The sequence below is a fragment of the Molossus molossus genome, unplaced genomic scaffold (genome assembly GCF_014108415.1).
Source record: "Molossus molossus isolate mMolMol1 unplaced genomic scaffold, mMolMol1.p scaffold_m16_p_15, whole genome shotgun sequence".
Classification (NCBI taxonomy): domain Eukaryota; kingdom Metazoa; phylum Chordata; class Mammalia; order Chiroptera; family Molossidae; genus Molossus; species Molossus molossus.
In genome coordinates, this window is record NW_023425350.1 from 49,725,223 (window position 1) to 49,746,780 (window position 21,558).

General features: G+C 37.6%; 1 protein-coding gene across 3 annotated transcripts; it reads right to left on the reverse strand.

The window, feature by feature from the left end:
- Nucleotides 1-627: 627 nt before the first annotated feature.
- On the reverse strand, nucleotides 628-20,199 carry C1D (C1D nuclear receptor corepressor). Of its 3 annotated transcripts, none has more exons than XM_036262973.1 (6): nucleotides 19,924-20,054; nucleotides 19,072-19,137; nucleotides 5,357-5,503; nucleotides 4,561-4,627; nucleotides 4,182-4,237; nucleotides 628-1,708 (listed from the first exon to the last, which is right to left on the reverse strand). In XM_036262973.1, the coding sequence occupies exons 3-6, from the start codon at nucleotides 5,492-5,494 to the stop codon at nucleotides 1,544-1,546; spliced, it is 426 nt and encodes a 141-aa protein (XP_036118866.1). In that variant the 5' UTR covers nucleotides 5,495-5,503; nucleotides 19,072-19,137; nucleotides 19,924-20,054; the 3' UTR covers nucleotides 628-1,543. The 3 variants fall into 3 exon arrangements, with proteins under 3 accessions (XP_036118866.1, XP_036118864.1, XP_036118863.1); XM_036262971.1 differs by lacking the exon at nucleotides 19,924-20,054 and adding an exon at nucleotides 18,185-18,279; XM_036262970.1 differs by lacking the exons at nucleotides 19,072-19,137; nucleotides 19,924-20,054 and adding an exon at nucleotides 20,121-20,199.
- Nucleotides 20,200-21,558: the final 1,359 nt, after the last annotated feature.

Below are 21,558 nucleotides of genomic sequence, written 5' to 3' on the forward strand. Positions count from 1 at the left end.
TTTGGCTAATGATTTTCTAAAGTTGTATTATATTTTTCTTTATGAAATTAGAAACACACAGAAATGCAAGTTATAAGTTTCTTTGCAATAAATAAGGTCACATGTACACTACACTTAATTTTAATAATGTATATCTTTCATAAATAAATTGTTTTAAAAAGCCAAACATTTGAATGGAGAAAAAAAGAATGAAATAACTATAAATGGTCTTCAGCTTCAAAAACTGTCTGCCATCTGAGCCAGAAGACTTTCTGCATCTATCAGTGACTTCCTCTTCATGTGTAACAGAAAGAGTTCAACATGCTTTACAAAATCCATTACATTTTAAGACCATTTCCAATATCTGCTACCATAAATCAAGAAATCCATTTATTCAAGGTTACTTATGGAAAATTAATCACACAGAAAATTTTAACAACTTCTTTTTCAAAAATTAAAGTACTTTACTGTACTTGGCATTCCTACACATGATGTGGATTCAAAGACTGAAAGCATTAAGGGAATATAATTAAAATTCATAGGCTTAGACCTAAAAAATAATTTTAATATTAGAATTATCTGTAACAAATATCTCCAAAAAATGAATCAGAATATAAACATAATATAATATCACTTAGATTTGTCCTCTGCGTAAGTGGCATTACATAAAATAGAAAGTTGTTCCAAAACACTTTGTACTTGACAGAGCCTCGGAAACATGCGACCGGACTCTGGGAAGGCGAGCCCGACAGAACCGTGGGCGCTGCACCTCAGGACATGACTCGTGCACCTCTCTACTCCGAGGCACTTCTAACCCTATCCTCCCACTTTCAAGGCCAAGTCACTCAAAGAGAATAAACAGGTCAGCTACACAACACTTAAAGCCTTTATTGATAGAATATAGCCATTATGCCAAAATTCATCCATCAATATACACCTCATTTCCCATCCACAATTAATGAGAATATATTTTACTTTAATATCTAGGCAAAGTGCCAAAAATTCAAGTATAACCTTAAAGTCTTAAATTCACACTTCAGATATCAAAAAAAGCAATTCCCCAATCATGAAAACATGATAAAGTAACTACACAGAAAAAAATGGACATTTAAGTCATTTCACTTTTTCTTGTATATAGTGAAAACAGATGTATTTACAACTTCAGACTTCAGAAAGCATACTTCATAAAGTCACTATTCATTTAAAATAGACAAATGTTTACAAAGAACATTTAACTTAAATTTCATAGTTGCTTATAAAATGGTACTTGAAAGGTTGACCTACATAAGGAAATAAGAGTCCTGTCAAGAGAGATGGTAAACTATAAATATAAAATATACCACAATATTAAAAACCTCACAGTACTCTATAGGAAAATCAATAAAGATAACTTAATCTTTCTGGGAAAAAATGTATTTAGCATTACAGATTTAAATGTAAATTTTATATATGAATTCAGTAAGGAATACATTTAAACCGAGCATTGCCACAAAATTATCATCTATTTTGTGTAAAACAATAAAAATGATGTACTTTTTGAACATGTATACATCAAAGCCAAAAGTTATTTTTTACATTTTCCTTTACTGGCAACTTTGGATACATTTTTAGGTTTTGGTTCCCAGAGGGCATTTTTTACAAATCTTGAAGCTGCACCTCTGTCCAGCTTGGCAGCCTTCTTCTTGTCTGTTATTTCCTTGACCCTGTTCATGTACACTCTGATTCTTTCCTTCAAGATAAAAAGAAGAAAGGCAATAGATTTACTAAGCTGTTCACCACCACTAAGTTTTATTATACTATACCTCAGTTAAATTCAATAGACATGTATTTATTGCCTATTGAGTGCAGTTAGTAAGTGCAAGTGAATAGGATAAACATACTCTGCTCTCCTGGAGTTCAGTCTAGGGGAATGCAGGCATTAAAAAGTCATTTCAAAGGTGTTTTGAGTATTTCGAAAACTAAACTAAGATGTCACTAGAGATAAACACTGAAGTGTTTATATGTAGTTATATATGTACTTTGATTTAGCATTAACCTAAATCCATATATTAGCTCTTATTTACCTGTAGTCTATAATCTAAAATACAGCTCATATACTCATAACATACAAACGAAACTCTCCTAAAAATTTTCTAAACAGAAAATGGATAAGGCAGGACTGACTTTTTTTTTTAACGTTACCTTGGAGTGTCACAATTAGAATAAGCAGAATGAAAATACAAGATCTTTTATTCAATTTCATAGTTTTGATTGATAAGCACATATATTCTAAGTTCTAATTAGACTTAACAAGGTAAGAAATACAATAGGTTGCTACACCGTTAAATCTTCTGAATGAAGAGCTATTCTATACTTCCACTGGAGAAATAAAGGTGATGAGAGCCATAAAATAGCAGAATAAGTGATTAATCACTGCTTACAAGTTTCATTAAAATAATCAAAATAGTGACATAAACATACACAGAAAAATGCAGAACCTTAGAATATTTTAATTGAAAAAGACTGACAACTCTGCTCAAAACCCTCTCATGACCCCTACTTCTCTCAGAGTAAAAGCCCAAGTCCTCACAGCACACACCCACTCCAGCCTTGTGCTATTTTTTATTTTCCCCCATAACATATACTATATATCCCGTAACACACCATGTACTCATGTATTTATTATTTGTTTGTTTCATTATGTTAATTGTTTCTCTCCTTCTACTAGGTAGTCTGACATCTGCCACAGGACAGGGATAGTTAGAGGCTTTATTCACTGAGGAATCACCTAGCTTGAAAATAATGCCTGGATCCTCCCAGGCACTCAAACATTTGTTGAATGAATAAATTCACTATTTTCAATACCCTTTCCCATTCATAATTTCTCTCGCACACACACTAACTCTATGATCAATTAGTGATATCTGTCACAGGGCCAGGAAAGGAGAAAAGGTTTATGTATTCTTTTTATTTGTTTAACCCTTGCCCAGAATATGAATGTACTCCTCCGTAAACTGGGTTCTGAGGGAGAAAGACAGATGATTTTATCTTTTTCCAACGGCAGACCCAAGTATTAAAATACGCCAAATAACTTTGTGTTAAAAGAAAAAAGAGATTTTATAAATGTAAAGTCTGCATTACAAAGTTGAAAACAGATGACACAATGCATACTTCTTAGGATGTAAAGCCAACAGCACTGCTCAGATCAAGATCTGTGCATCATATTGCTTTATTTGTTTCTCTAAGTATTTTTTCACAATGTCTGTATCTAATATTAATTTATTTTCCCCCAAGAACTATAAAAGAATATCTTAGTCCACACAGTAACAAAATGAAGACAACAGATCTGCTTTATTCATTTTTGAAAAATAAATGACCAAGTACTTTACTGTTATATGCACTTCACTAAGTTGTATACAAAATACATATCAACTACCATAAGACTTAAGGATAAGAATACAGTGTCAACTGTATTCACATATATATTTACCTTATATTTTATAAACACAAAGAATAAATTAATATTCTTATTCATAAAGCCAAGTCAAGAAGGTAACAGGTAACCATAAGTTTGATTTCTAATTTTTCTCTTTTAAATGGAATGATTTAATTTTTGAAGTCAGCAAAACCTCTGAGATACCAGACCTTACATACAGTACTTATACATCTAAATGGAATACAAAGACAAACCTAGAAGATTTATTACAGGTTGTAAATATGTCACTAATGCAGAATTACTGGACAGTACACATACAACTGGTGCCAAAAAAGCTTTTAGCTTTGTTGCTGAACTGGATTCTTTACTGCTGAGAAAATGAATTAATGGAAGAATTGAAAAGGTGGGGGAGAAACTTTCCCGTCTTTGCTAGTAAATCAACTAGAATATACTTTTAAGAATTGTGTAAGAGTTTTAGAAGAAGAAGGAAAAAAAGGCAGTTGTAGAGATGAACAAGATTCCAAGAATTTATAGGCAAAATAATATGGAAGTTATAAATAATTATGAGAATCATAACATATTTTTCTCATCCAGAGATCTATATAATATATATGGAGCTCCAATTCTCTGGCAAAGGTAAGAAAAACTAAAGACATGCTGAAATCTGACTCACTTTCATAATTTTAACTCTAAGTAATTTTATTCTCTACAATTAGTGTGGAACTTGAACCGTGAAGCAATACTACCACAGAGATGTAAAGTAAAAAGAAATCCACTGCAATCTTACCAATTCCTGCTTTACTGGATGTTCCTTAGGATTAACTCCCTGAGTTGCCAAATAAACTACAAGAGAAAGATTACATGAAATAAAATTATGTATATATTAAGAGCATTAATTAAAGAAACTCTAATTATTCACACACACACACACACACACACAAAGTCACGCAAATGATTACATTTTAAATTATTCAACCTCTATGTAATAATAAGTATGTATGTGGCTCACAGGCATCTGGTACTCTGATTTAAAAGAAATACTGTATCTTACTATTAAAACTGGCATAAAGTATAACAGTATATAAAGTGCTAGCATTTCAAAAATAAATCACCCTTGACTCAATAAATAATTTGCTTTCTAATTAATTCCAAAGTAATATACGTACCCCAAAACATTGAATTTAATGTGTAAGCAGAAACTAAATCCACTTTTGCTTGTTCAAGTGGGTCCAACTATTAGAGAGAGAGAAAGAAAAGAAATTCAAACTTTGAGAACCATCACATATTTTAAACTTTCACCCAGTACAATGTATCAAAGAAATGTTTTTTTCACTTCTTATAATCCAATAACCAAGTGATCTGGAAATAATTTGCAAAAAGAAAAAGTTTTGTTAACCAGTGATTTTCACCCACAAATTTTCAATTCAGGGTACCATCTTTAGTTAGATGAGGAATGTATATAATTCAAGGAAAACTCTTTTGAATTATTTTAATTTCAGGAGTTATGATCTGAGCTTTATATGTCAAAAGCAATTTATCAATATAAACATTGTACATGATTCATTTATGTATAAGAAGCAGGCTAAAATGCTTAGGCAATACCAAAGACAGAAAAAACATAATGAGATTTGTTTTAGACTGTCAAAGTCAATTTACTCTTTTTGTCCTATAGGGTTTCCAGAAACCCTGATAACATCATTGTAATACTTAAAAGGTCAGAGATAGAGTCTGTGGAAAAGAATGCCGTGAGTGTTCCTTTCTTTTTTCTCTCAAAACCAAGTCAAAATAAAAATATACTTAAGAGGTATTTCCTAAGGTTGGAGTTTTGTTTTGTTTTATTTTATACCCTAAAAATACCCAAACACTTATAAAACTGAAATAAAGGCGGAAAGGAGCATGCGCATATCATTAATCTATATCTTAACACAGCACTCTGTTTTATGAATTACATTTTTAAAGTACCTTCTGCAACAACTCATTTCTAGAGACAGACATCATAGTCTTCAGCATGTCATCTACAGCACCAATGGAATTCTCAAATGCTGATAAATATTCATGAATTTCTGCTGGATAGTCTTCATTAATTTCTTCTTCTGCCATTATGATCAACTGGAAAAAAAGTAAATTCTTAGAATTCATACTAGAGACAGAGATTGATCTTTTGGTTACAAATAATAATAATAACAGGTCATACCATACCATGTACTTCAAAAGTGCTAAAAGAGTTAAAACCTGAAGACAAACAAATCTTAGAATATAATTCTAGAGCAACTACATTCAAACTTTCCCTCTTCTTAAGTTGCTTGGGAAAAGGGGGTGGAGTGGAGAACAGGGGACAGACCCACCCAAGTTCACTAATGCTACACATCAAACTCTCGATGCTTTTCAAGAACTAAAGACATGACTACCAAACATGGAATATCAATAACCAAAATCCTACATTTAAAAAACTTCCTGTTGAAGTTAAAGACCAAGCAAAGCAGAGACAGTGTGATAAATATATTACCTAATGTTTGCTGAAAAATGATTAAGTTCTTAAAATAAATAAATAAATAAATCTATATCTATATATTTTAGCCCTTCTAAATGTAGGTGCTGATCTAGCAGCATGGTATATTAAACTAAAAAATGAAAAATCCTAAGTCTGAAATATCTTATGATTATTTATCATTAAAACCATTTTCAGCCCTGGCCAGTTTCGCTCAGCAGTTAGTTAGAGCGTCAGCTTGTGGTCCGGAGAGACCTGGGTTCGGTTTCTGCTAAGGGTACGTACCTCGGTTGCAGTTTGCCCCAGCCCTAGTTGGGTTGTGTGGGTGGCAACCACTCGATGTGTCACTTTCACATCGATGCTTCTCTCTCTCTCTCCCTCCCACTCTATCTGAACAAAATATCAAAAAATGTCCTCGGGTGAGATTAAAGAAATACAAAACATTTTCAAATATATATATATATTCCTTAAGCTACTTTAAAATATTAAGAAGAAACTCGAAGAGCCCATAAATCACATAAAGCAGAAAAGAGGAAACTTGAGAGAAATAAACTATATGGTTTTCATTTAGGCTAGAGAATACCTTGACAGCCCATTCTTTTAGCATTCACATTTATATCATAATATTTAATATCTACATGAGAAAAAGCAAAACCCACATCAATGTATTTCATGTGGTATCTAAGACCAAATTTCAGAAGCAATTCTAAGCCATACATACCATCCTATGTTAAAAAAAATTTTTTTTACTAGCTGAAAATACCTCATTCATTACATAGCTAAAGAGAACAGTAAGAATGTGGTAAAATAGCACATAGCATAACAGAATTGAAATAAAAAGACTTGGGCTTTTCATCTTGCTTGATCACTGACTTTGTCACCTTAGATAAATCACTGAATCTCTCTGGGCCTCAAATACCTCATCCATAAAATGGTCTAATGATCTGTAAAGGCTCCTTATAGTTCTAAATGTTATGACTATGTCACTGAAGTTTAAAAAGTACTATTTGAATATTTAGTCACACTATATCAACATTTCTATTCAATAAGTATATATTCTACTGAGACATCTGGGTTCATTTAAAATAAAAAAGGTGAAGTCCATCCAACTATCAGTGCTTACACTATAAAGTTACTATCCAACTACTGTGCAACCAGCAATTAAACAAAGAACTATGGTAAGAGAAAACCACACGGGAAAGACTTGTGACTTCCTATTTCAAAAGACTAACTGAAAACACATATTTGCCTCTCTTCCCTCCCCAAAATCTCTCCAAAATTATAGAAGAAATATAAAAAGTCCATATTAATGCCGAAAATCAAAAGGGGCACATACCCATCAGCAAATCTCAACAACAGAAAATTTTGTAAGCTAAAGAGCAAATGGGATAAGACTGATAGGAAACAGAAACAAGGAGCCCAAAATCCCTTACAAACCGAACAGGAGAATCTAGGAATAACCCCAAGATGAAGGGCAGTACTGATGAGCTGGGCCACAGGACTGAAAACAGCTAACCCAATCTCTAACGCTGTCAAAGGATGGCTGCAGAACCTGCTGTCCAGATAAATGTGTTAAGTACAAGGGATATACTGCAAATATAGAGAAAATTCAAGAAAAAAATCAATTACCAAAACTAACCTAAAAGAAGTATATAAACAAATAGATCATTAACCATAAGGAAAAAAATTTAAAGGAAGTCAAAGATCTGCCCTCCAAAAGGAATCCAAGCCTAAAAGATATTACAGGTAAGTTCTTCCAAACCTTCCAGAAACTGTTAATTCTTATGGTATTTAACTGATTAGAATGTAGAAAAAGATGGAAAACTTAGACACCTTTTTCATAACATACACAAAAATAAACTCCAGGTGAATGTAAAAGGTAAATGAATAAACATATTAAAAGATTATATGAAATATTTATATAATCCAAATGTTGTAAAAGAAAAAGGCTGACAGACTTAACTGCATAAAAACTAAAAGAAAAAAGACTTTATGGTAGCCCTGGCCGGTTTGGCTCAGCAGTTGGAGCATTGGCCTGCGGTCTGGAGAGACCCGGGTTCGGTTCCCACTAGGGGCACGTACCTCGGTTGCAGTTTGTCCCCGGCCCTGGTTGGGTTGTGCGGGTGGCAACTACTCAATGTGTCCCTTTCACGTTGATGTTTCTCTCTCTCTCTCTCCCTCCCACTCTATCTGAACAAAATGTCAAAAAATGTCCTTGGGTGAGGATAAAAAAAAAACTTTATGGTAAAAGTACAGCATAAGCAACCTGAGAGAAATTATCTGCCAAAATATAACAAAGGATTAGTTAGATTTTATTGAGTTCCTACAAAGCATAATAAAACAAATTAAAATAATGAAGATATCACCCATCAGATTGGTAATAATTTTAAAGATTATCAAAATTCAATATTAGCAAAGGTATATACTGAAGGTAGAATATAAATTGGTACATATTTTTTAAATGCACATACCTTTTTTTTATTAATTAATTTTTGTTACATGTTTCTCCTTTTTCACCCACTGATTCCCCCCTCCCCCTCCCTCCCTGCCCTTTCCCCAGTTTGTTGTCCATGTCCACTGTTCATGCATACATGCATATAAGTTCTGTGGTTTATCTCTCCCCCACCACCCCCTCTTCTGGGGATTGTCAGTCTGTACCCCACTTCCACGTCTCTGGGACTACCCCATTCCTCAGAATGTTATGTTCATTATATTCCACAAATAAGTGAGATCATATGATACTTGTCTTTCTCTGTTTGGCTTGTTTTACTTAGGATAATACTTTCCAGGTCCCTCCACGTAGTCTCAAAGGATAAGAGATCTTTCTTTCTTACAGCTGCGTAGTACTCCATTGTGTATATGTACCACGGCTTTTTTATACCCTTTTTTAAAAAACTTTTTAAAAAATTGATTTCAGAGAGAGGAAAGGATAGAGAGAGAAAGAGAAAAACACTGATTTGTTGCTCCACCTATCAATGCATTCACTGGTTGACCTCTATACCTGCCCTGACTGGGATCAAACCCACAACCTTGGCACATCGGGTTTTGACTCAGGAAATCCTCTCAGGAATCTGGCTTACAGAAATCCTTGTATACATGCATACAAATTTATCAAAATGGACTCCTCAAACTCTTCTCTGAATCCCCCTTACCCTTTCTCTTGCATCAGTTTTTCCCTCTGCTGGATCATTACCCATAAATTTTAGAACATTTTATTTCTCCATCTTAGACCAAAAAAAAAAGAAAAGAAACATCTTGACTTCATATCCCACTCCAGGTAAAGCTCCATCTTCTATCTCCCATTTAGAACTCCTCAAAAGAGTTGCTAACACTAACAGCCCAGTTCCTCTCCTTCTATTCTTTCTTGAATCCACTACAAACAGGCACTCTACTTCTCACTCAAAATTGCTCTTGTCAAGGTCCCCACACAGCCACATTGTTAAGTTCAATGGTCAAGTCTCAGTGCTCATCATTTGACTTTATTGACTCCCATCATTGGTTTCCAAGGCATCACATTTTCTTAGTTTCCCTCCTACCTCGCTGGCTGCTTTCTTGACATCCTTTGCAGCATCCTTCTCAAATCCTCAGCCTCTTAACCCTGAAGTGTCCCAAGGCTGTCCTTGATTCTCTTTTCTTCTCTAAATTTACTCCCTGGGTGAGCTCAGGGCTTTAAATTGTATTTAAATGACTCCCAGATTTGTCTCCAGCCCTAACCTTCCTACTGAATTCCAAATCTACATTTCCAACTTCTTACTCAGTGCTTCTGGTTGGATATTAATAGATTCTCAAGCATAATGTGCCTAAGCCCAAAATCTGAATCTTGCCTACTGTCGTCTTCCCCACCTCATTTCAAGGTAACTCCACTTTTCCAATTGTTCAACCCTAAAATTTCAGAGAGGTCTCTCTACCCTACTTTTAAAACATATTCAGAATTTAACCTCACCCTCCCACTTCAACTGCTACCACCCTGGTCCAAGCCAGTCCAAGCGATCGTCATACCTTGCCTAGATTGCTGCAATAGCCTCTTAAATGGCCTTCGATTTTTATTATCAAGAAAAAGTAGAGTGGTCATTCCAAATCTGAATGGTCATTCCAAATCAATGTCATACCTCTGCTTGGAAACTTCCAAAGACTTACCACCTCATTCAGAGTCAAAGTCCTTACAATGCCCTAAAAAGCCAACACAATCTGCCCTCTCTGCAGCCTTCTGTGACTGTAGCTCCTCCCTCTCTACCCCTTGCTCATTCCACTCCAGCCAGGATGGCATTACAGCAGGCATGCCCCTACCTCAGGGCCTTTATACTTCTTCTCCCATTCCTAGGATGTCCTGCTCCTCCTCTCCTCCCCCACCAACAGCTTCAGGGCTTATTACGTTACCTGCCACATCTTTACTCAAATGTCACCTATTGGTAACCCTTTCTTGAAGCCCTCTTTTAAAATGCATTGCCCCGTCCATCACACCCCACCCCTCAGGCCCTGCACTCTGTACCTCCTCGACTTTACAGTCCTTAATTAACATCTGACATATTTAATTTGTTTACTGTCTGTCCACCTCTAAGGACAGTAACTACATGAGAACAGAATTTTCTGTTTTGTTCACTAGCTCCACCAGGTAATCAATAAACATTTGCTGAATAAATAACCTTTAACAATATACTGGAAATAATCTAACTATTCATCAATAAAGAAACAGCTAAATAAATTGTGGCACATCCATCCAAGAGAATAGTAAAAATAAGCCAGCTCATAACAGTTTATTTGAATAAAGCCCAGCAGGACGTGGAGCACAACACTGCAACTTTTTCTGATGTCTGTAAGAAGCTCTCAGGCAAGGATGTAAACTTTGAATTCCCACAGTAAATAAAAATGACTAAATAAAATATTGTTCACAGTAAAAAGGAAGGAAGGAAGGAAGGAAGGAAGGAAGGAAGGAAGGAAGGAAGGAAGGAAGGAAGGAAGGAGCAAATTTCTATGTAATAACATAACAAGAAGTGGTGGGAACATGTCATAGGATACGCTATACAACACATAATGTACTTAACATATGCCATTTGTTTTTAAAAATCTGCATCTATAAATATGCAAAAAAAGATTTGAAGGAGACATGAAATAGACAATCTCATCACACCACCACCACCCACCCACCCCACCCCACGACATTAAAAAATAATAATTTAAATAATGGACATTGCCTCTGAGAAAAGGCAGGGATTTAGGGAGTAGGACCAAGGCAGACTCCTTTTAACGCTTCATTCTGCATTATTTAAGTTTTGTTACTTCAAAAAACAGGTTAAGTTTGTAATAAAAAAATAATCAGTAAATTTAAATAATGGCATATTCTAATAAAGTATTTTGGCTTTTAACAAATACTGCAAGTATAAAAACAAAAAAAGCCTTACTTTAAATGTACATTTTTTTCATCCAATTTTTCTATTAGAAAGTATTTTTCCTCTCGAGAATCATAGTGGGGATTTTTCCTGCAATTATTCCCTGTCCCTAAGCCCCAATAAACAAGTAGTTATTTATTGTTAAAGTGGGTTAGGGTGAACACTGAAAGCAAGGCAGTAAGTAAGAATAATTACCCTCATTAAATCTGAACTGAACTGCCTGCCTATTACCTAACTAAAAAAAAAACAAAACAAGGCAAGGCAGACTAAAAAATAAGGGTTCTTCTATTATCAGAAATTCCCCCCAATTCAAAGATTTCTTCTAACATCTTATATAGACAGTTCTGAGTACTGGCTTCTTCCACAGGAAAAGCTGTAGGAGGGGCTGCAGAGACGTCCCTGGTTCCCTTTGCTACTGGGACCCCAGGATGAAGCAACGTATGTTACTAGCAGCAACAGCAGACATTTGAACACCACTGCCTGCAAGCCAGGCACGATGCTAAGCACACCACACACATTCAGTCATCTGCTCCTCATAGACAAGAAAATTGAGTTTCACTAACTTCCCCAAGGTTGTACATGGTAAAATGCACAAAGAAGAGAAAGAAGAAAAGAACTCACCCACCTCTGCTCCTCACTCCTCTCCGGGATTCTATCAGTATTCCTCACCCCCCACCTACTCCTTCTAAAGCCTGGCTGGGGAGGTGCAAAAGTGGAAGAGGACATGAGAAAATGTGCTTCTCTTCACCCTGGGACTACGGGCAGAGAAGGAGGAACCCTGGCCAGCAATCCCTACAGGGTGTTGTCACTCCTTCCCTCCTCACTGGTTATGGAAGCCATGGACCCACAGGAGAAGGGGTGCACAGCATCACACCCAGAACTGAAGTCATCCCCCTCTCTCTCCCTCAGTTCTCTACTTCAGGGAGGTCAGTCCAGCCAGGAACCTGGGAGTCGACCCTCATTCCTTCCTCAGGCCCCATGTCCAATCAGTCTTATCAAGATGGCTGCCCTAATCTCTTTATACCACAAGCTTCCTTCCTTCTCACTGACTAGATCTGAGAGCCTTCAAGTCGTCTTCCTATTAGTTTTTTCCACTCTCAACTTTAGAATGTTACAAAATATGATTTTTCTCTATAGCCTGCCCCTGCTTAAAATTCCACATTTGTCCCCTACCACCACATTTGGTAGGGGACAAAGATAAATTCCAAACCCCATAGGAACAGATGCCAAACCCATTTTGATGTGGCCCTTGCTTATCTCACTAACCTCATCTTTCATGGCTCCCCTCTTCCCATCCTAAGGTTATAGCCATGATAGCAGTTTCCCAAATGTGCCATGCTCACTCTAGCCTTTCACCCTCTGAGTGCCACTAACATCCTCTCTGGATAAACAATGTCACTAAAAACACTATCTGGTAACATCTGCTGCTTTCCCTGACTTGCCTCTGACTGTAAGCAACCTGAGGGGCAGTGTCACATTGATGTTTTATCACCAGTGGCTGACACACAGAATGGTTCTGTCTCAATTTGTCCAGGACAGTCCCAGTTTATACCTGTTGTGTCAGCCTGCCACCTACTCAGTTCCCATCTCTCTCTCAGGAGTCCCAGTCTGAGCAATTCATTATATGGTAACCCTAGGCAGGTCCTCTACTCTTCCTGCCATGCCTCACCCCATTTTGTCAGAGAACAAGACAGTCAGGGGAGTTGCTGATAAAAGCCAGGGTTCAACCAGAGCAGCAGAGCCAGTAGGAGATCACTGAAGAGATTTATTACAAGAAACTGTTTGACGTAGTTGTCAGGGCTGGCTAAATAATCCCACAATCTGCAGGGCAGGCCTTTAAGGAAGGGCATGCTGGAACTCCAGGCCACACGCTGAAGCTGCTGTCCAGAGGTGGAATTCCTCTTTTGTCAGGGAAATCTAGCTCTGCTTCCAAAGCCTTTCAGATGACTCAGTCAGTTGAACTATCTAGAATAAGCTCCCTAATTTAAAGTCAACTGATTGTGGATTTTAATCACATCTACAAATACCCTTACAGTGTTTCACTGAATATCTGGGAACAGCAGCTTAGCCACGCTAACACATCAAGACCATCGCACACCTTTAAGCCCCCAGAACGACAGCAAAGAAAGGTATACTCCTAGCACCTCAAGTTGCTGTTCTGACAGCATTTTCCCACAGCAGCTTTGTTATTCTTGATGTCAGGTTCCCAAGTAATAAAACTAGATTTCAAATTCCAGCTAACAAATGTGAAAGAAATTACAACTTTCTTCAAAACACCATTTTGCAAACCCTAAAGAAATGGCAGATTCAGGCAATGATCAATAAATAAAAGGATGATGGGGAAGCTGACAGTGGAGGGGTGAGACCAACACTACCTGCACACATGGATCTGTCCTCACTTCACTAAAAGTTGGACAAAACACACACTGTGAACCCCCTGATGTGAGCAATCTGATGTACACAGTATCACCTGTGTTGCATTTCCACCTCTGCAAAGGAGTTGAATCTGAATTTAATTGAGCCTTTAGAGCTAACTTCCATTTTACAGGAAATATGAAGAATAGAGAAACAAGTTGCCACCAAAAAGCAAACAAACAAATGTGGAATGAGAAATACTCTGTAGTACAACTGACCTTGTTTCTGTAACAAGTAAATGGTATGAAGAAAAAAATAAAGAAAAGGAAAGGGCAGTAGAGAAACAATAAAGGAGACTTAGGAGATATAACAACCAAATGAAATGCATAAATCTTGTTTGAATCTTGATTCAAATAAACCAAGTGTAAAAAGATAGTTTTGAGAAAAAGAAATATGAACATGGATTGGGTATTAGTTGACACCAAGAAATTATTGATAATTTTGTCATCTACAAACAATAGCATTATAGTTATATCAGAAAAATGTCCCTGGGTAAAATTACATAGTATCTTGAATTTGCTTAAAAAATAGCTAGTCTTGCCCTGGCCGGTTTGGCTCAGCGGTTAGAGCGTCGGACTGCGGTCCGGAGAGACCCGGGTTCGGTTCCCGCTAAGGGCATGTACCTTGGATGCAGTTTGTCCCCAGCCCTGGTTGGGTCGTGTGGGTGGCAACCACTCGATGTGTCACTTTCACATCGATGTTTCTCTCTCTCTCTCTCCCTCTCACTCTATCTGAACAAAATATCGAAAAATGTCCTCGGATGAGGATAAAAAAAAAAAAAAAAAATAGCTAGTCTTTATGGATTAATTACACTTTGAGAGCAAAGAAACAAACCTATGTATGTTATAGCTATAGTGAAATTAGATCACTAACTCACAAATTAACTTTTAGAATACAATTCAGTTCAGAAATTGGGGGATACCTAAATCTGAAGTATAGTTTAGAATACTTAAGCAGCTCTGTTACATCTCATCTCAACTCCAAATATAATTGAAGGTGAGGGGAAGTGGGTTACTGAGTGCTACCAGATCTGTGACAGTTGTTAAACAAAATTCATGAGAACAAGACAGAGCCTATGGCTTCAAATGAGGTTTGTGTTACTAACATTTCCAACAAAGGCTGACATTTCAGGGTGTTTATAATTATTTTAAGAATGTCAAAAATTTCCTTCTAAAAAAATCCTAACGTCTTACATCTTTACCTGGCTCTTATAAAAAATGTACATATGAGAAGAAAAAAAAAAAAAACCAATCAAGTTTAAAAGTCAAAGAAAAAATAGGGGAAAATATTTGCAAAATAAAGACAGATAAAAGGAGCCTCTACAAATCAATTTAACAAAAAAACCTACAACCCAAAATAAGAACAAACAAAGAAACCTGCAGTTCACAAATAAAGGAATCCAGATGACCAATGAGCATAAAGTTACTCAGTCTTACTCCTAAAGAAACATAAATCAACAAAACAAGATGCTATTTTTCATGTCAAACAAGCAAAAATTAAAAAGATTGATAGTACCTAGTACAAGCAAAAGTGAGGAGAAACAGTCTCTCATTCACTATTAAGTGGAGTGTAAACTGAGCATATTGGTGGGGCAATCTGGCACTATGCTTCAAAATTATATACATACAAATTCTTTGACCCTGTAATTTTACTTTTCAAAATATACATTTTCACACAAGATAACGTTCAAGGACATCCACCTTAACACTCTTTAAAACACTTTAAAGCAGGGAATAACCTATGTGATCATTAATAAGGACTAGTTGAACAAATTATGATATATTCATTCAATAAGAAACTCTGCAGCATTGAAAAAGTAGGAAGTAGCCCTGGCCAGTTTTGCTCAATGGTTAGAGCGTCGGCCTGGGTTTGGTACACACTAAGGGCACATACCTCGGTTGCAGTTCGTCCCCAGCCCTGGCTGGGGTCGTGCAGGTGGCAACCAATTGATGTGTCTCTTTCACATCGATGTCTCCCTCTCTCCCTCCTGGTCTATCTGAAGATAAACGCCAAAAAAAAAAAAAAAAAAAAAAGACCTTGGGTGAGGATAAAAAAAAATAGAGCTCAGAGTCCTAAGATTTATTAAAGTGAACAAAATTGAAGAACAGGATATATATTTGTCTTTAAGAAAAAAATATATAAGTGTGGAGGCATACTTAAATATGCATGTGTTTTCTTCAATGCTCTAACTCCTGGGGACCCCATGAATGAGTGATGTCCACAATGTCCTGTCCTCACTACCCTTCTCAGCTCCTATAGACTCATGCCTATGGCTTCTCTTATGGAATGAATTCATCTCATGTTTGATCTCTTTTCCTGCTGCCTCCTATTTTTCCCAACATTACTGTCTTTTCCAAAGAATCTTGCCTTCTCTCAATGTGCCCAAAATAGGACAGCTTAGGTTTTGTCATTTTAGCCTCCAGCAATGTTTGGGGCTTAATATGCTCTAGGACCCACTTGCTTGTCTTTCTGATGGTCCAGGGTATCTGTAGAACTCTCCTCCAACACCATATTTCAAATGAACCAATTTTTTGCTATCAGCCTTCTTCACAGATTGAAGAAAATCGGGATACATAAAGGAATTGTCAGGAAACAGAGAGAGGATCCAGGTGAGGTCAGACAACCCAGGTGAGGTCGGCAGCATTAATTTGTGTCTTCTGTGAATTTCTTTAGCAATGTTCAATAGCTCTAAAGGAATGGTTACCCAGAATCAGGAAGTGACTAGTGAGCACAGAGGAAAGATAAGGAAGTGCAAGTGAATTTTTAAATAACCTCCCAGGCCAGACTCGGAGGTATGGCCTTGAAGGGAGAGAAGTAAGGCTTTCTCCTCTGCTTGGAATACCCCCTCCCCTACCTTCTGGGCCCAGTAAAACCTATTAATCTGCCCAGCCAGTGTGGCTCAGTGGTTGAGCGTCAACCCATGCACCAAGAGGCCGTCGGTTCGATTCTCGGTCAGGGCACATACTCAGGTTGTGGGCCAAATCCCCAGTGGAGGGCATACAGGAGGCGACCAATCAATGTTCTTTCTCATTGATGTTTCTATCTCTCTCTCCCTCTCTCTCAAATCAATAAAGAAAAAAATTTTTAAAAACACACAAAAAACCTATTAATCCTTTAAAACTTAATCAAACTCATCCTCCTCTACAAAGGTTTCCATATCTCCCAAACAAAAGTAGTCTCTTCTTCTTCTTTGCTCCCAAGGTTCTCCACACTTAGATATCATATATACCCATCAATAATACTCCTTATTGTTTTTCTTGACAAATCCAGAGGTGTCAATCCTTATTTCATTGATCCATCGGCTGTATTTGACAAACTAGAACACAACACTTCACCCTGAATTCCACAAAACTGTCCTTGTCCCTCACTAGATATTCATTACGTTTCCTTTGCTGGTTCATCTCCTCAAACCTATGGAGTCTAAAATGCCTAAGAACTCAGGTCTTCTACTGCTTCTCTTTTGTTTACATGCACACCTTTGGTAATTGTCTCCAGTTTCACAATTTTAAATATCATTTGTTCACTGATAACTCCCAAATGTTATCCCCACTGAACTCCGCTGAACTCCAGACTTGACTCAACTTCCTACTCAACATCTTCACTTGGATGACTGTTAACAGACATCTCAAACTTAACACATCATAACTGAACTCCTAATCCCCCCACAAACCTGATCCTCCCATAGTTTTCCACTACAGAGCTAATGGCAATTCCACCCTTCTAGTTGCTCAAGCCCAAACCCTTGATATTCATCTTACTCTTACAACCCACATTCAATCCACAAGCAAATCTGTTAGCTTTGCCCACAATATACATCCAAAATTGAACAGTTACTCACTACATTCACTTCTTTCCACCCTGTGAAGCCACTGTCATCTCATCTGAATTACTGCACCTTCCTAATTAGTCTCCTGGCTTTCACCTATCCTACTCTCTAACAAGCTGTGCCTAAGGTAGCCAGAGTGATCCTGTTAAAAGCCCCAATCAGATCCTATCACTCTGCTCAGAACTTTCCACTAGTTATTTACCCACTAGGCTATTCCTTCAAGGCAGGATCCATGTTGCATGATATCTGTATCTCTACATGGACATAAGGTCTTGCCACATATTAGGTACTTAAGTATTTGTTTATTAAACTAAAACCAATGAAAGTAAACTGAAACCAAGTTTTGGAGACTCTTAATATCATATTAGAGTTTGGACTTATAAATATTAGGAAGTCACCATATGAATCAAAAAATATATATATAACATACATTCTGGGTCTGTTTCCATCCTGATGCCAAGTAGAATTATACATAATTATAAATTAAGTGATAGAACAAAGCCAATATATAATTTTCTGGAACTAGAGAGACTTCTGCAGATGTTGCACCAGAATTCTATTACTGTAACAATTCTGTTGCATTCCATTATCTTAGAAAATAATAGTGCAATGTACATACAACAATCTCTCAATAAATATTGCTGTCTTTGAGAAACAATCCATGCTAATGTTACCTGTAATTCTCCTTACAGGATTTTAAAATCCCTGAGAAAAGATAGACTTCATCCTTTTTTTCTTAATCCTCACCCAAGGATATGTTTCCATTCATCTTCAAATAGAGTGGGAGGGGGAGAGAGAGAAATATTGATGTGAGAGAGACACATTGACCAGCTGCCTCCTGCACGACCCCAACCAGGACTGGGGACTGACTGCAACCAAGGTACATGCCCTTGACCAGAATCGAACCCAAAGTTCTTTGGTCCATGGGCTGATGCTCCAACTGCTGAGCCAAACCGGCCAGGGCTAGACTTTATCCTTAAAGATGTTAATCTCTAAAAACAAATGTATCCCAAAGTCTGATGTAAGCTAACAAGATAAGAAATAAATTATAAAGAGGTTGCTCAAGATTGAGATGAATGATTACATCAGATTACAATGAAGTTACTCTATTGTTTAATTTGAAGTATTTTTTAAATTATAAATCAGCAAAATTACTTTCTAAAACCATGAAATTTACCTATTACATTTTCTCATCTCTAAAATAATCATGACAGACCCAGCTGGAGTGGCTCAGTTGGTTGAGTATTGTCCCATAAATCAAAAGGTCTCAGGTTCGATTCCCACTAGGGCCCATGCCCAGGTTTCGGGCTTGATCCCCAGTAGGGGGCATGCAGGAGGCAGGCAATCAGTATTTCTCACATCAATGTTTTTCTCTCTCTCCCTCTCCCTTTCCCTTCCCCTCTGTCTAAAATCAATTTAAAATATCATTAATAATAACGGTGTATAGGACTATTGTGCAGGTTAAATGAATACTATAGGTAAGGCTACCAGAACAGTGACTGGCACTCAACACATTAGTAATATTAGTTATTATTTTGGTAAAGTGAAAATTATCAAATACCTTAATCCAAATGGGGATTATTTAGCGCCATACTAGAAGGATCAACTGCTTGGGAAGAGCACCTAACTGAGATAACACATATCAAGAGTCACATAAAAAGTTAAGTTATGAGAAACGATCACTTAAGAACTGTAATATATATATACACAGCTATTTGAAGTCAGCTATAACATCTTTTTACTAAGAATTGTTTTGTTTATTTTGAAAAACCATTTTCACACTCATTTTATCTTTCAACAAAATAATGAGTTCTATCATTTGAAACCATCACAAACGGTTCTCTGAATGTCAATAGGTGTTACCTAGTTATTTTTCAGCTCTAACGTCAACATATGGTTAAGTGTCAGTTCAATCTATCAGATAGTCCAAATAGGTTAACATGTGGGTGGCAAACATCTCCTTGGGAGATACATCTTCTTCAAGTCAAACTGAACATCAGTCGTAAAACAGGAAGATGTTAAAGATCTTTTCGAACAGCGAACAGAAGTCTGAACCACACTGAACATTCCTGGGCCTTAAAGTAAAACTATTTCCTTGATATTATCCACTACAGATTTCAACTGAAGGTCCAAATTAGCCCACCAATCCCAGGTGGGCCAATATAGCAACGGCAGGCAGTTGAATGATGATGAATGTGAATGATAAAAGTGGATGACATAGGAAAGTTACTCCCCTACAGCTCTCCCTTTTGCCCTCTTTCCATACACAAGATTTGAAGGCGGCTGAAAATTAATTGGGAAGTCCTGTCTTTAAATTCGCGCCTTCCCAATATTTGAGAGGCGGAGCTAAGAAGTGTACACAATGCGAAAGCCTGGCCCAAGAGAGACGTGAGAGAGCCAGGTAGGCTGAAACCTGCAAGCAGCCACAGGGTGAGCGAAGGGGGTCCTGCAACAACGCTTTCCGCGGCGTCCCGGTGGGCGAGCTCGCGTTCCCGAGAGGCTACGAGGCCCGCCCTCAGCCGGCCGGAGGATGAAAGGGAGAAGCCTGGACAAGAGAGGAGGACTTATACAGAGCACGAGAAAAACGCAAACACGAGCTTTCAATAATACCTCGTTGGCCTTACACTCGCGTCTCCCGGAAAGCAGTCAGGCGGCGGTAACGTCAACGAGGCGCCGGCTCTGCCTGCGGCGCTGGCGTCGCTCTCTGATGACCTCACGCTGCTTGCCCCGCCCCTCCGTTCCTTTCCGCTCCGAAAGGGGACGCCGGGAAGTGCTGCCGACTAAGGCTGTGGGAGGAGTTTGCGGCGAGACTCCGGGAACCTTTTTCTAGGTTTGTATTCGGCCAGAACTCTTAATGTAAGTTGACTGTATTTGACTGAAAAAAAAAATGTTCGTTACTAAAGCTTTGTCCAGGTTTTTACGTTCACTGAAGCTTTCTGCGGGGCCCTGGCTCCTACCTCACGCCCTTTGTGACCCTCAATATGAGCCTGGAAAAGGCAGCTTCCCAAATTACCCGTGAAGGACAAGCTCTTTGTTTTTCCAATCCATCGCTGAAATACTTTTATAAAATATAGTAATACATGAATTACCTGAACCCCCGGTTCCCTTTCCTATCAGATCTAAACACCGTTCCCAGTGGTCAATAACTATGTATGTGGATTACTTGAAAGATGGGGAAAAGAAGCACAATACAAGCCCAGATTTTTATCTATTAGCTTTAGAAAACAAAATTACATTTCAGTAAATACACTCAGTACAAACAAAAGGAAAAAATAAATTACAAAAATGGCACATATTGTTCATTGAACGTGTAATATAAGCTGTTACAAGGGCCCTGGCCAGTTCTGCTCAGTGGTTAGAGCTTGGCCTTTGGACCTAAGGGTCTCTGTTGGATCCATACATTCCTGGTTAAGGGCATATATGTGGGTTGCAGGTTTGATCTTCTGGAAGGCAACCAATCATTGTGTCTCATGATGTTTCTCTCTCTCCCTGCCTCCCTTCCACTCTCTCCAGAAAAGCAATGGAAAAATACTCTCCAATCTGGTTTAACTCTGCCCTCGCCTTATTTGTCAATGACTTTCCATTTTTCCCATCACCTTACTCAACTAAGTAAAATACAGCATCCTTTGCAACATTTGTGATTGTACTTTGCTGCCAAACAGCGTTTTTCCCCCTGGGCATTGGGGAGGAAGATGATAGAATCTAGAGTTAAGAAGGGAGGGATATTTGAGGAGAGACTGATTTTATAAGTGGTCAGTTTTTTATACAATGACCTATATAACCTCATAACTGTAGGAACACAGGTAATGAATGTTTGGAAGGCAGGGGAACCTGTGTCTCCACTTTTCCTATACTTTAAATTCATAAAGAACTGAGAAAGATTTAGTTCTTAAGAAAAATGGCAGCAGAGTGAATGGAAGCTACACAGATCGTCCCCCAGGACCGAACTGGAATTACAACTAAAATAAAGACAAATCACCAGGAAAAGCCAACTGAAGAGCAGGTGAAGAGGACCCAAATAAATAGAGACCAAGAGAGGACACCAAAT

Bases quoted from the DNA above. Each gene is read 5' to 3' on its own strand.
- C1D (XM_036262970.1), bottom strand. From the start codon at position 5,494: ATGGCAGAAGAAGAAATTAATGAAGACTATCCAGCAGAAATTCATGAA. The intron at 4,628-5,356 runs GTACTTTAAAAA...TCTCTCTAATAG, and splicing joins GAAATGAGTTGTTGCAGAAG to TTGGACCCACTTGAACAAGC. The intron at 1,709-4,181 runs GTAAGATTGCAG...TTTATCTTGAAG, and splicing joins ATCCAGTAAAGCAGGAATTG to GAAAGAATCAGAGTGTACAT.